General features: G+C 39.1%; 1 protein-coding gene across 1 annotated transcript in view; it reads left to right on the top strand.

The window, feature by feature from the left end:
- The window catches only part of LOC139144780 (uncharacterized), a 43,583-nt gene extending 42,402 nt beyond the window's left edge, over nucleotides 1–1,181 (top strand). Inside the window, exons 6-7 of the mRNA XM_070715513.1 lie at nucleotides 358–396; nucleotides 868–1,181. Coding sequence (XP_070571614.1) covers nucleotides 358–374 — 17 coding nt within the window. The 3' untranslated portion in view covers nucleotides 375–396; nucleotides 868–1,181. The remainder of the gene's footprint in view (nucleotides 1–357; nucleotides 397–867) is intronic.
- The last annotated feature ends 13,428 nt before the right edge of the window (nucleotides 1,182–14,609 follow it).

The following is a 14,609-nucleotide window of genomic DNA, read 5'->3' as shown; positions in this document are numbered from 1 at the left end:
TTTACATTTGTACACAAAAATATTTAATTTTAATTCCCAATTTCTATTCATGAAAGAGGATAATTACTTACCGCCTTTTGCAAAGTTTAAGTAAGGTTTTAATGTGTTCGGTTTCACGGTGTAATTCAATATGGTTTATTCAATATCCAAAACTCACATGCTTTGTATATTCTGCAATTTGAATGGTTTATGAGGTGAGAAGGGTAATATTTTGAGAGAGAGAGAGAGAGAGAGAGAGAGAGAGAGAGAGAGAGAGAGAGAGAGAGTTTATGGATCGGAATACCCAAAGTATATATTGCACACTCCACCTTTCAGCCTATTAAACCTTTAACGTATTCTTTGTATGTTTCATGGCAGCTCCTTTCAAGTCGTAGAGTGTCAGTTTCTGATCAAAAGGTATGGCACTAAAAGTATTGTTCTGTGAATAGCCATGTTGGGTCATGTGCAAGTTCATGGCTTGGAAAAAAAGGCACGTGTTTGAAATAATAGGTTGCTATAGGCAAATTTCGTTCATTTCACGGGCATCGCTGCACTGACAGAGTTCCAATAAACTAGTTTTTCCGATGTAAATCCCGGGTGTGAATCTGCCAAAAGAAGTACCAAAGCAGGTTGGTACCAATTTCAATGAACGTAAGTTTGGAATGTCTCTTCAGTTTTGCATCTGTCAAATGTGCTCTTGACAAACACTTGTGGATCTGCGAAAATGTTTTAATTTGACAAAACTTGGTTCAGTTGACAATTGATACATTAAAGTATGCTGTCTGTTCACTGACTGAACAATACACTCAAAGATACAACGAAGCCTAGTGTACATTTGGTTTTATCTTCATGTCATAATAATCTAATACCACTATTCCTCTTCTGTAGGGTCGTTGGGTCTGAAAAAGTAAACGTGATATTCTCCTCCATTTCGTCTTCGTTCTTCTTAAGCCGGATATCTCGTACAGGAAAGCGGACAGTATCTTCCATGGCGAGATAACAACAAGAAACAGCGGTGTACACCCTCTGTTGCCGCGAAAGAATGGAAAAACCAATACGTCAATGATATTAAAATGTCAGGCAACATAATCATGGTCAGTGTTGAGGCAAGAATACCAATAACACATTATTTGGTGTGGTTCTGTTACCGTTTAAAAGTTACTTCACTGTTCAATAAAATACATTGCATGACTTAGCACGCATATGCTCGATTTCTTGTCTTTCATTTAATAAACGGTATTGACACCAAGACAGAACCCCTTCGCGAGCGAGTGCAAGCGCGACATGTCGGGGTATTTGCATACGGGCTTGCGGTGTATTCCGCGCCCGTTCCACACGAGTGTCTAGTGAGTGCGGGGGACAATGCGTTTGCACTCTCATCATGGAGTTCAAGTTATATTAATCACATATGTTTCGTTGGAAAAACAAAATAAAATGATCCCAAATACGACGCTTTTGGAAATCTGAAGTTTGGCGGCATGATATGTACCAAGGATAGTCTTGTTCCCTGCCCAATTTATGTCGCTGGCTGCGCCTTGCTCATGCAAAGGGTCCGGTAATCAGCAGCCATTTTGTCAAGAACCATGGCAATCGACATTATACTGTCCACCGAATTATTGGACAACACCACAATGACTGCTTTTGACAAGTGAAATCAACTATACTGTTTGTGGAAAGTATCACCGATCAGCTTGCTCGATAGAGCTGCCCAATGGCATCCAGTGATAGAACATACACTAGACCCTTCTTGAGCAAGCTACCACTATGGGGAAAAATTGCGAGACTGGAGAGAGAAAGTGACGCTTTCTCGCAATGGGTAAGAATCTCTTGTTATTCTCACCGCTCTCAGTGAGAAATTTTTAATTCTCACTGGTGAGCAGTGAGAAATGCGATCCTTGGTGAGAATCAAGTATGGTAACCGACTCTCACCGTGACTGGAAATTCTCACCAAGCACAGTGAGAATGGCTATATTCATGGTGAGAACGTATCATACTCATTATTACTGGTGAGAATCAACTAGACTCGCCGTTCATTGGTGAGAATCAGCCAGACTTCTCGTTCACTGGTGAAAATCAGTCTAGTTAATTCTCACCAGTGAATAATGAGTCTATAGCAAATGCTCATCGATGAACGGTTAGTCTGGTTGATTCTCACTAGTATTAGTAAATGATGAGTATGATAGTAACATTCTCACGGAGAAAATTACCATTCTGACTACGTTTAGTGAGAATTTCCAGTCTCTTGACAATCTGTTATCATCCTTGATCCCCACCAAGCAGTGCATTTCTCACTGCTCACAGTGAGAATTCAAAATGTCCACTTAGAGCAGTGAGAATAACAAAAGATTCTCACCGATTGCGAGAAAGCGTCAATTTCTCGTTCCAGTCTCGCGATATTTTCCTACAGTGAACTACAGTGAAGGGTAGCGGTAAGAAAGCTGCACAAAGGGCTATGAGATAGTCAGTGTATGGTAAATCAAAGGCCAAGATCAAAAAGTGAATAATCTGAAGATATTGTGTTTGGGTCCGATTCGATAATGTTACATCTGAATGACTCACTTTCACTGATGAAGAAGTCACGTGGTTGTGAAGACAGTAAAGAACAGAACATCCTGAGCGACGAGTGATACAAAAACACAAAAACGTTAGATGATAGATTAAGTATTTACATGTCAGTGCACCAATCTGTGCATACACGCATGCATCTTTTTATCAATAATTTGAATACCTGAACATCGACCCAGCCCGGATTGTGTTGAAAAGTCGGCCTGATGCAACAACATCGGATCAGCTGAAAACTTTTCGGCCGTGCACGGGTATTTGGTTATAACAGATAAGCACCTAAGACACCTGTGACTGCATAGCCATCTGGACGGGCTAATTACCCTCCATGTATGAGAGAGAGAGAGAGAGAGAGAGAGAGAGAGAGAGAGAGAGAGAGAGAGAGAGAGAGTGTGTGTGTGTGTGTGTGTGAGTGTGTTTGTGTGTGAGTGTGTTTATGTGTGTGTGTTCTTTGGTATTGGTAATGAAGGTACTACGATAATACATTATCGCGTATAAAATAGTTAGTGAGATAAAAGTGTACGAGCAACTTTAACCAAAGGTATTTTCATTCTGGATACCACGTGTTGCAATGAAAGGCCGAATTACATTTTAAAAACCCAGTGAGCAGCCACAGGTGCGTTCGACGTTGGTAAAATGTCCTGGTACGATCAAAATGGCGATTTTTCGGTAGTTAAAACAAAGCCTAAAGGTACACCAGTAATGTCAATGCCATAACACTTTTCAATAGATCGGTTGTCAACAGGTCATCCTCAGCAGGTTGATGTTTGAGCGGGACGGTTGCAGTTTCAGCGCTTGGATACGGTATAGCAAGGAGAGGAACGTTGGGTACCGTACTCAATACCTGCCCGGTACTAATAACCATGGAAGCCTGATTTTTACGGCATTCCAGTCCATGTATTTGCAACGACATAAACATGATTGAAACAAAAGGCACTAGACAAGAAAAACTTAGTTTTCACCGTCTTGCTTTTGGAAAAATCCAAATGCAATTCTTCTTTATAGATATAACATAGAGTATAGCGGCCAAATGCAAATTCAAATGTACAAAACTTGAAAATGAAATAAATACGACAAGCTGTTATTGCCTGAGTTCAATGGTGGCGGCTTACTACACTTCTAAAGTAATTAAAGCATGCTGTTCCCAATTGTGCAGGAAAGCCATGATACTCGCCAAATCACACAGTACACAGTGCTGAAACTCTCGTGTAAAATGTACGGAGACTCGTAAAGAGGCCTATAATATTGAGAATAAAGTACATTTAAAAGCCATAAACATTAGGCCTTCAGGAAGCCGTAGGGACTTCAGTTCCAACTCTTTCCCCATGTATAGTAATTATATTATTAAATTTTTAAAACCACCAAGGATAGTATATTATGCATAAAATTAAGCAGCAGGTTGCATGCCTTTCAATTCCAAATGTGCACACTTGCACCTATAATCAAGCACCATCGTAAACAACAAGCCCCTTTACGGCAACAGCTTGACGCAACCCGCAAAGAGGATTTTGCGAAGGTCCGCGGAGCGGAAATCATGCTCTGGCTGGTAAATATGATAATCAGGTCATTAGTTCTCATTGTGAAGTAAGGTACAGTACGCAAATATGTCATTTCGGTACAAACTGCATTTTTTACTTGAAATTTTTGTTGGCAGGAAGTTTGTGTACTTTTTAGCACGTATCGTGCATTTCTTACACGATTTTACCGTTTTTGAATCATTGACCTTAAGATCAACAACTTAACTGAGGCGTCAATCATGTTGTGTTTTACATTTAAATTACCGTCACAATTCTCACAGTTGCTTTTTCGCATATGTTTTGCGTAACCAAAATCGAAGCAATAGATCTTGAAAAGACCCCAGGCCTGCAAGGGACTGTCTGCGGAAAAAAATATTTTTTTCTATTCAATTTGGATTAATAGGCGCTGTTACTACACTTACATTATCCCGATATGATAGTCTGAACTATTTAAATGCCACAACTGTGGTGTCTGTTGCGAACAGTATTCGTACGTTGTCCAGTCCTTACCAGATATCCGAGGTACCACGGGACCGTAAAACTTGTGTAATTGAAGACGAACACACCGGTAGAATTGAGATTGATGGCTTTATTTACTGCACGGGAACTCAGCATGAATTTTATTTCTCAGGTATTAAAATTCAAGTTTACTTTCTTACTTAAGCTACCTTTACTCTGAAGGTAATACACATTGCATTCCAATGACACATCATCACGTGATACAACGAATTGCCGACTTTCATAATTTGTTGATTCTGCAAACTTATATTCATTATCGGTAATTTTTCTGCCACCTGAGCACATTGTCACGTTAAACATCATGCGGCATCATCCGAGAAATTACGTGTCGTATTAGGACACTCCATAATTATTACTGTCATATAAATGTAACGTAGGTACGACTTTACGCATCTTAATGGTGAAAACAAAACATTGCTCAAAGTCTATCCAGGTGGCACATAGTGTTCACCCGTGCACAAATTTAATTATATCCGTAGAATTGATCACCATGAAACAAACATGTTTCAATTTTCGTGATTACTATATCAATAGGAGAAGCAAGTGCAATAGTGCAATAAGTGGCAAATCTGTGACGAAAATCGGCCCGGTTTGATCCGAGGACGGTAAAACTATTGTCTTCTCAAGAAATATTATTGAATATGCAAAACATCGTCAATAAACCTCTGTTCATTTTCAGGCTAGACCAAACGAAAGCTTCTGACAAATCGAACAGACACTTCCCTTTGAAGGGATACAGTCGTCGTAACTGCGCTAAAAGGTCGTATGGGGCCTAAACGACCAATGTAAACACTGTATCCAAGGTACGATGATGATTGATGAAAATTGAAAGATGCCTGTTATAATTTACATCTTATAATTTAAATGTTGCAGCTATGATGATGAGGTGCATCTAGATATCGTGCACGAACACACATTGTTTGTAACTAAGAAACTCGCACAGGTGCAGTTCTGACGACTGTTTCCCTCTAAGTCCACGAGAAATTCAAATTCAGAAACGACTTCGCCCAATCAGTAAAGCTTCTATATAAGAACGCACCATGAATAATGCAGTGAAACCGAATTCTATTTCGCAACGTTAGTCATAAAATCAACGCCACAGCAGGTTTCGTTCTACCAGACAAGCAAGAAGAGAAAATTATGAGCGTCAAGCAGGTGATAGAACTTCATATTTGACAATGTAAGAAGTATTGCACGCTCCATGGAAACTTTTAACAAAAGTTAAACAAGAAACCGCAATGCAAAGATGAACAAGAAGAAACAGAAAGATCTACGGTCAGGGAGCTTGGGACACCATTCTGTGACTCTATTGAAGGAATGGGCTTTTCCAACAAAATGTTGAAAATCTTGAGGGTTGAGTTTGGAAACGGTTATTATGTCAACCATGGGCTCAAGGATGACCAGCACCCTCAAATGATAAAACTTATACAAACTATCTTAAGATTTAAAAAAGTGGTAATCTGTCCTTCAAAGGCAGGGCAATAATATGAGGTTATTACGGAAATACCGCGAAGGATGCACGGGTACATTGGCGCAGCGTATCGCCCGACACGGAGCGGAGGGCGATGCGTGGCGCCAATGTCCGAGTGCATCCTTTGCGGTATTTTTGTGATAACCTTATTATTATACATCTTGCATTTGTGAGTGGGGCATCAAAATGTCAGAGTAGTGACAGTTTTCGTGCAATGTCAACAATTTTTCTGCCGATTTTATCGCGCCAGTGTGGAACGCTATCTCGGACGCGCTTCTGCAAGTTTTGGAGTGTGTGTACTCACTATTTATGTTTCTCTATAGACCCTTTTCCGGTTATCCCACAATGCATTGCAGTGATGTTATCAAACACCGTATATAAGCTCAAAACAGCGAAAACACGCTGATTTGTTTTGTACAACGGATTGTTATAGAAGAATGACACAAATTTGCAATACCAAATAATGCCCCGTGTATAATCTAACCATCAGCGACGAAAATATAGGTCAGGGTGTAATCTGCCATAGAGTTCTATGAGTAACGTACCCTGCGCAGCTGCGTGTACCCTATGGCTAAAAAGTTCTATGCGTAGCGTACGCTTTGTATGCCCTGCCGCGCACTGCATCATGGAACCGGTAAAAGAACTATAGTGCACTACACACGGTTGGCTGGTCCCCGCCTCAGTGACAAGCACAAAGAGGCAGGTAACGGGAAACCGCCATGTATCGAATTACGAAATCTGATTGGTTGAATCATGGGCCGCTGTCATTGGTTGTTCAATTTTACTTTGAAGTAAAGCTAAAATTATCACAGCGAACGTGGCTAGAATTTAATCGAGGATTTAATTAACATTCTTACAAGTTTTGAAATATTGGCAGGTACCAGACTAGACTAAAAAGCACGCGATAAAAAATGATGCACTATGTGCGGGCATGCGCAATCAACAACTTCCGGGAGACCAAAAACTGTCTCATTTCAAAATGGCGGTTTGCCGGTATCTGCGTCTTACTCCGTGCGCAGGCGGCAGAAGTTGCAACTGAAAAATGACCTGAGGGCAGCGCTGCCCTAAGGGCAGCTCAGAGTGGAGGAAACATGTGCACAACATTCAATGACGTCACTGATGAACTGTATATCTGCCCTGAGGGCAGCTCAGATATATTGCTGCCCTCAGGGCAGATTGGCAGATAGGATAGGAAATGTATGTCTGCCCTGAGGACAGCTCAGATATGTTGCTGCCCTCAGGGCAGATTGGTAGATGGGATAGGAAATGTATGTCTGCCCTGAGGGCAGCTCTGATATATTGCTGCCCTCAGGGCAGATTAATAGATATACAATTATGCAATGATGTGTGAGCATAGCAAATGTGTGTCTGCCCTGAGGGCAGCTCAGATATATTGCTGCCCTCGGGGCAGATTGGTAGATAGTATAGGAAATGTATGTCTGCCCTCAGGGCAGATTGATAGACATACAATTATGCAATGATGTGTGAGCATAGGAAATGTATGTCTGCCCTGAGGGCAGCTCAGATATATTGCTGCCCTCAGGGCAGATTGGTAGATATACCCTATGCAATACTTTCGGGATAGGAAATGTATGTCTGCCCTGAGGGCAGCTCAGACATATTGCTGCCCTCAGGGCAGACATATTTATATATCCTATCCTCAAAGTATTGCATAGTGTAATCTACCAATCTGGACCTACAGCAGCAATAAGTTTTGCATAGTGTATATCTACCTATCTGCCCTGAGGGCAGCAATTTATTAGAGCTGCCCTTAGGGCAGACATACATTACCTATCCTATCTGTCAATCTGCCCTGAGGGCAGCAATATCTGAGCTGCCCTCAGGGCAGACATACAATTCCTCAGTGACGTCATTGGATGTTGTGCACATGTCTACTCCGCTCTGAACTGCCCTAAGGGCAGCGCTGCCCTAAGGTCATTTTTCAGTTGCAACTTCTGCCGCCTGCTACTAGGTGCTGCGTCTAGTCAAGTCACGTGAGACGCAGTGATCAGCGAATACACACGGTCGTACAGAGCGCGCGCGCGAGACTTGTTCTGGCACTCATCCAATAGTTATTTTACCGGTTCCATGATGCAGTGCGCGCCAGGGTATACAAAGCGTACGTTACGCATAGAACTTTTTAGCCGTAGGGTACACGCAGGGTATGTTACTCACAGTGCGGACGCAGATACCCGAGACGCGCAAAATCGATTTTCCTTCGTGGGTGGTATGGAACGCGAAAATTTCAAAAAAAAAGTCACTAAATCTAGCGCTACACATCGTAAAGAAATATCGCCTGTAGTTCATCGAGAATTCAATTTATGTTAATTATAACTAGGTGAACTGAAAGATAAATAGTTAGATTTACCAAATCGTACATTATTTAGAGTCTTATTAGTTTATATCGCTGAAAAATCGCGAAGTCAAAATGTTGTCTCGTGCGTTTTGACAGAAAATACAACTCATTCACTCCTGAATTTTCCGGTCATGCTCATTACATGTTTCTTCTCCAAGTTTGATTTTGTCACTGTCCTTTTACACAGACATCCAACTTAAACGCTATGCCCTCAGTTTTGGCGATAAGGCCGTGAGACGGAAATGTTAACTTAAAATAGCACTGGTTGGTACAGGTAGTCCTTGCAAATCCCTAAAATAACAGCTAAAGCGCATGCGTGAAGGTTGCCCTCTAGCGACGATACTCATTGTAGCGTTTCTCAAATATAATTTTTACTATAACCCAAACGGGAGTCGAACCCCCACACACTCACAGCAACATCGCCTAGCTGCTAGGCCTAACACAAAACCAGTCGGCTACCGTTTACCGTTTCTCATCCTGTACTTTTGCACCGGAGAAAGTATCTCCCCTATAAAAGTGCAGAAAATTAAGCATAAAAAATGAGGCGATTTACTGAAGCCTTGTATCTCTAAAGTGGCCAATATAAATTTACTAAAAAAACGTAAATGAACTATTACTGATTGTCACTGATTTTTCTGAAATACACACTTGCATATTGAGCCAGAAAGGCAAAAAATTACAAGTATCACAGCTTCAAGGCTATACCTGAGTTCAGTTATTTTAACAATTATTGTTCTAAAAAGTACAGGTTTAAATTAATGATGAGGTTATGCGATTTACCTTAACTAAAATACGTATTTTTTATAAATCTTTTACAATTTGATGCAATAAGTATCTTATAACTCTATAGCCACGATAGGTATACGCCTCTTTTCACAAGGGTCAAACACAAAGAAAACTTATACACAGAAGACAAAGTACAGGATAACAACAACATTACAACACAGACAGGTTTCATGTAAAAGTGTCGAAAAAGCTTTGTCGATAAAATTTGTAACAAGCCTGCTTAAAACCTCTAACACTTGTACAACTTCTTATTGCTGAAGGCAAATCGTTGTACAGGTAATTACTCAAAAAGACTGCTTAAATAATTCGGTTCTAGCAAATGTAATTTGTAGAGCTTTATTACTAATAAATCTTAAAATCTTTGTGGATCTTTGTACTTCGTTGTTATATCCCGGATGTATGGAGGAGACTGGCCACAACATACCCTTGTAAACAGACACTATTAGGTTGTACTTATAGCGATGGGATAGCAGATACCATTGTAGAAGTGTAAACATTTCAATGGATGAGGTACCAATGTTACAATTCAAAATCAGTCACATTGCCCGCTTTATAAGACAGTTCAAGTGATCCATATCCTTTTGACTACAACAACCCCAAATATCGAGACCATAATCAAAATATGGTACCAGATATGAACTGAAAATGCTCACGTGTTTCATACAGTTATGTGTAAATTTGAACCTTTGCCACATGTTTGCAACTTCATCGAAAGTATTATGATCAACATAATGAACAATAATCACCGCTGATTAATTCTCAAAGGTCATGAAGTATACAAATATGTAATTAGCTGAAATAAAAATATTAAAGTTCTTTGACTGCTGTCATTTATATAGCAAGTGTAATTACCGTTGGCCAAGTCCTTCAAGCCATATATGCCGAGCTGTGAAAGCTTATTAGATATGCAAATTGTAAATTAGCTGACATGAAAATGTGAAATGACTTTCGATATTGTTTTAACCAGGTATAATCATCAATGTTGTCATGTTTGCCAACTTTGATCAAGTAAATCCCAGTATATATCCCTAATAAGCAAAGTTCATAAATATGTAAATTAGGAATTGACTTAAGTAAAAATGCTTAATGATTGTCAATAATGTTGTATCATGGTATCTGCAATATATGTAGCAAGTTTTGTCAACTTTGGTCAAGTCAATTCAGATATATATCTCTAATTAGGAAAGTTCATTAAACATGCAAATTAGGAATTTGCTGAAGAGAAAATGATTAATGACTTTCAATAATATTGTATTACAGTGTCTGAAATGTACATAGCAAGTTACATCAATTTTGATCAAGTAAATTCAGATGAATATCCCTAAGTATGAAAATTCATTTAATATGCAAATTAGGATTGGCTGAAGTAAAAATAGCGTCAATGACACTGTAGCTCCCATCCTGGACTATTTAGTGTTTGTTCTCTGGTCAGATATTTGAACATGTGTGAAAGGGATAAAGTGCATGAAGTGAAAATACTTAAATGAAATGTACTGGAGACAGTGAAATATGTTTAAGTAATTATTCAGAATATAAAATGGAAAAAATACAGAATTAGATATATCGAATACTGTGATACAACCATTAACTCAACAAGTCATTTACAATGACATAGTCCCCACTTGTAATAGGAGTACTAGTCTTGATGGGGCAGGAAAATGTGGTCATTAAGAAGTATCATTGGAGTGTATATGTTGAGATCTATGGGCACATAGGTCTATGTCGTTGTTCCCAATTTGAAACTCATGAGGCATGTCTAAGTTACGGTTCTAAATCGGGAAAAAAGATCAGACCTCTAGCAGTATTGGCCAGCCAAGAAATACATATGCGCATTATAAATGAGGTACAAGATGTGACATCTTAAGGTCTAATATCCTATCAAAATTGGAGGGTATAGAACTTGTGGTTACTGAAATATGCATATATATGTATAATCAAGGTCAAAGGTCATCAAGGTCACATGACATTTTCAAAAAAAAAATTATATTCCTAATGAATCCCTATATGCCAAAAAATCAGATCTCTAGCTCTATTCGCTTGCCCAGAATTAGATGTGTACATAATTAATGAAGTAAAGCGTGTGTGTCATAAGATCTCCCATCCTACTAAATACAAAGGACATAGCACTTGTGGTTACTTATTTATTGACATAAACATATATTTTAGGTAAAAGGTCATCGAGGTCACATGACATTTGGTCAAAAAATTTCTCTCCTATAGTTATCCCTATATACCAAAAATCAGACATCCAGCTCTATTGGCTCGCTCAGAATGAGATATGCGTATAATTATTGAGGTACAGTATGTGGCGTCATAACGTGTCCCATCATACCAAACATGAAGGGTGTAGCACTTGTGGTTACCGAGTTATGGAAAAATATGTATATTGGAGGTCAAAGGTCACCGAGGTCACGTGACATTTTGTCAAAAAATTGTATTGCTAAGTTATCCCTATATACCAAAATCAGACCTCTAGCTCTATTGGCTCGCTCAAAATTTGATATGTGCATAATTAATGAGGTACAATATGTGGCGTCATAAGGTGTCCCGTCATACCATACATGAAGGCTGTAGCACTTGTGGTTACTGAGTTATGGACAAATATGTATATTTGAGGTCAAAGGTCACCGAGGTCACGTGACATTTTGTCAAAAAAATTGTATTGCTAAGTTATCCCTATATACCAAAAATCAGACCTCTAGCTCTATTGGCTGGCTCAGAATTAGATATGCGCATAATTAATGAGGTACAGGATGTGGTGTCATAAGGTCTCCCATCATACCAAATATGAAGGGTGTAGCACTTGGGTTACTTAGTTATGGCCATATATGTATATTTGAGGTCAAAGGTCATGGGGTCACATGACATTTTGTCAAAAAAATTGTATTGCTAAGTTATACCTATATACCAAAAATCAGACCTCTAGCTCTATTTGCTGGCTCAGAATTAGATATGCACATAATTAATAAGGTACAGGATGTGATGTCATAAGGTCTTCCATCATACCATACATGAAGGCTGTAGCACTTGTGGGTACTGAGTTATGGACATATACTCATATTTAAGGTCAAAGGTCATCGAGATCACATGACATTATGTCAAAAAATTTGTATTGCTAAGTTATCCCTATATACTTATTTTCTATTTGTTTAGTGTGATTAGATACTATTTTAGCTGAAAAAAGGGTCCAGGGAAAGTTGTAACCTCCACAAATGTAATAATCTCCACAAATGTAATATCAACCACAATTGTAAGAAAATGCACCCATAAATGTAATATCGCCCATAAATGTAACAAAAGTCAACCATAAATGTAATAAAAACACCAACCACAAATGTAATAAATGGTAACCATAAATGTAATTAAAAAAACACCCATAAATGTAATACTTATCAACCATAAGTGTAATAAATCTATTTTGTCGTTGCAATTGAGGAATTAGCCCTTAAAAAGGTATGGAAATCGATCCCAGGGCCTAGGAGTGGCACATGTAAAACAGTGTGTATCTTTGCGTCAGAGGCGGAATAAATCTATTTATCCAGGAAATCTTAATCCCGACTGCTATGTTTGTACGCACATAGAGCCAGTCGACGTTAGGGACACAAAAAAACAACACGAGGAACAAACAGGCAGTGGTTTTGAACAAAATCTATGTACCCGGTACTTCACCGATGTCTGTAACTCAGTACATGAAAATATTCGTAGCTTGACGCACTTTGAACATGGCTCGTAACAAGGGACAGTGGAAAGCCCACAGAACTACGTGTATAACAGCCACTCATGTAGTTGGCGCTCAGTGAAGATTTTTCCGATCAACAACTTTGACGGATGATGGACTGACCTTTTCTACCGCAATTGTTATCTCCCTCGATTCAGCACAAAATTTTTGTATGGACTGTTGATGCGGTGTTTACAGTTGTTACGTGGTGGTAAATCCTAGTCGTATTTACGACTGCTGCGTAAACAGTCACTGAATAAATTTTGCACGCATTTACGAGCACTGGATATTACTACCGTTTTTAATCGAAAACCGTCCGTATACGCGTATGACGGTTGTGACAAAAACAACACAAAGAATCTGGCGTACATTGTTACTGCATTACTTTGACCAAAAAAATCACCCAAATGGTTTCTGGACTAAACGACCCTAAACCGACCGGGTCCAAGTCAACTGTGCCGGGCTCGACGTCTACTCTATCAGCGTCAACTCAAACTTTCACTCCAGAAAAATTTACCCCACAAACTTGAAATATACTAAATTTACCTAAAAAAAAATTCAAACTGTGTATCGTATTGAAAAAATCTTACCGGGGCCACGGAGCAAATTAAAAAACCAACAAACCACAACAGAAACAGTGGAATGATCATTAGTGTGCAAGGTCGCTGTATTATATGTCAGGGTGAAAATATCTAGCTTTGGAATTTCTGGACGGTACAAACGGCGGGGCAGAATTAGACAAGATTACGACCAATGTGTTACCGCCGATGGTACATAACGTACTGTTGATAGCAGGTAGTTCTGTGTCCAGTGAGAACACGATTCCGAATATATCACGGCTGTTGATTTGAGCTGCCTCCGATCGAAAATTTTTAACACAAAGACATGATATCAATAATTTTGCGAGATTATAAGTACCCGCTGTCTTTTCGCCAAATAGCCGCGATCAAGATCATTATGATAGAAGCAATTGACCGCCGAACACCTGCTTGCTGTTCTTATACACAACGTGTAAAAACTTATTATTCCTGTTGAGAAATACGACAGCAAATATTGCAATGTGAATTTCTTACTATCTTCCTCGCAATGGTTTTGCATCTGTGTTTATTTTATCACGGTCACTGGACCATTTCTGACGATTTTTACTAACAAAGAATCAGTTCACACTCATCGTGGGAACACATTGCGAAGACGTTCACAAAATTTTCATCACATTCATCACATTACCGTAATCCCCGTTTCAAAGACGTAGGAAATGTATAATGATTTGTTTATCTTGAAAAATCCTGGAACTGAAGCCTCTAAATACAAAATGATTTTTCCTCTGAACAACTTACAATCACACTCTGGTCATCACATGGCGGTTGTAACCGTAGATGTGCTGCTGCCAATGGAGAATCAAAAGACTTCAAATCAACAGTCAAAACGTACGGAAAAAATATCAATATCCAAGCAATGTAAAACAGAGTAATTTTGATAAGGTCAATTTATTGTATATTATAAAAAATCTTCAGATCACTCGGAACAGCGTAAGATTATGATCTCACTCATTCGAATACTACACTCGCACGTTTTACGGTAAAAATATGGGAACTCAGATCGTTATATACTGTTTCCGTCAAACGAGTCCGCTTATCTAAAGAAGGCAAAAATGGTAAAAAAGACGGTAAAATGACAATAATTATTATTGCTTGTCTCTGT

Source organism: Ptychodera flava, chromosome 12, assembly GCF_041260155.1.
Source record: "Ptychodera flava strain L36383 chromosome 12, AS_Pfla_20210202, whole genome shotgun sequence".
Taxonomy (NCBI): domain Eukaryota; kingdom Metazoa; phylum Hemichordata; class Enteropneusta; family Ptychoderidae; genus Ptychodera; species Ptychodera flava.
Note: the sequence above shows the minus strand (reverse complement) of the source record. Positions and strands in the feature narration are given on the sequence as shown.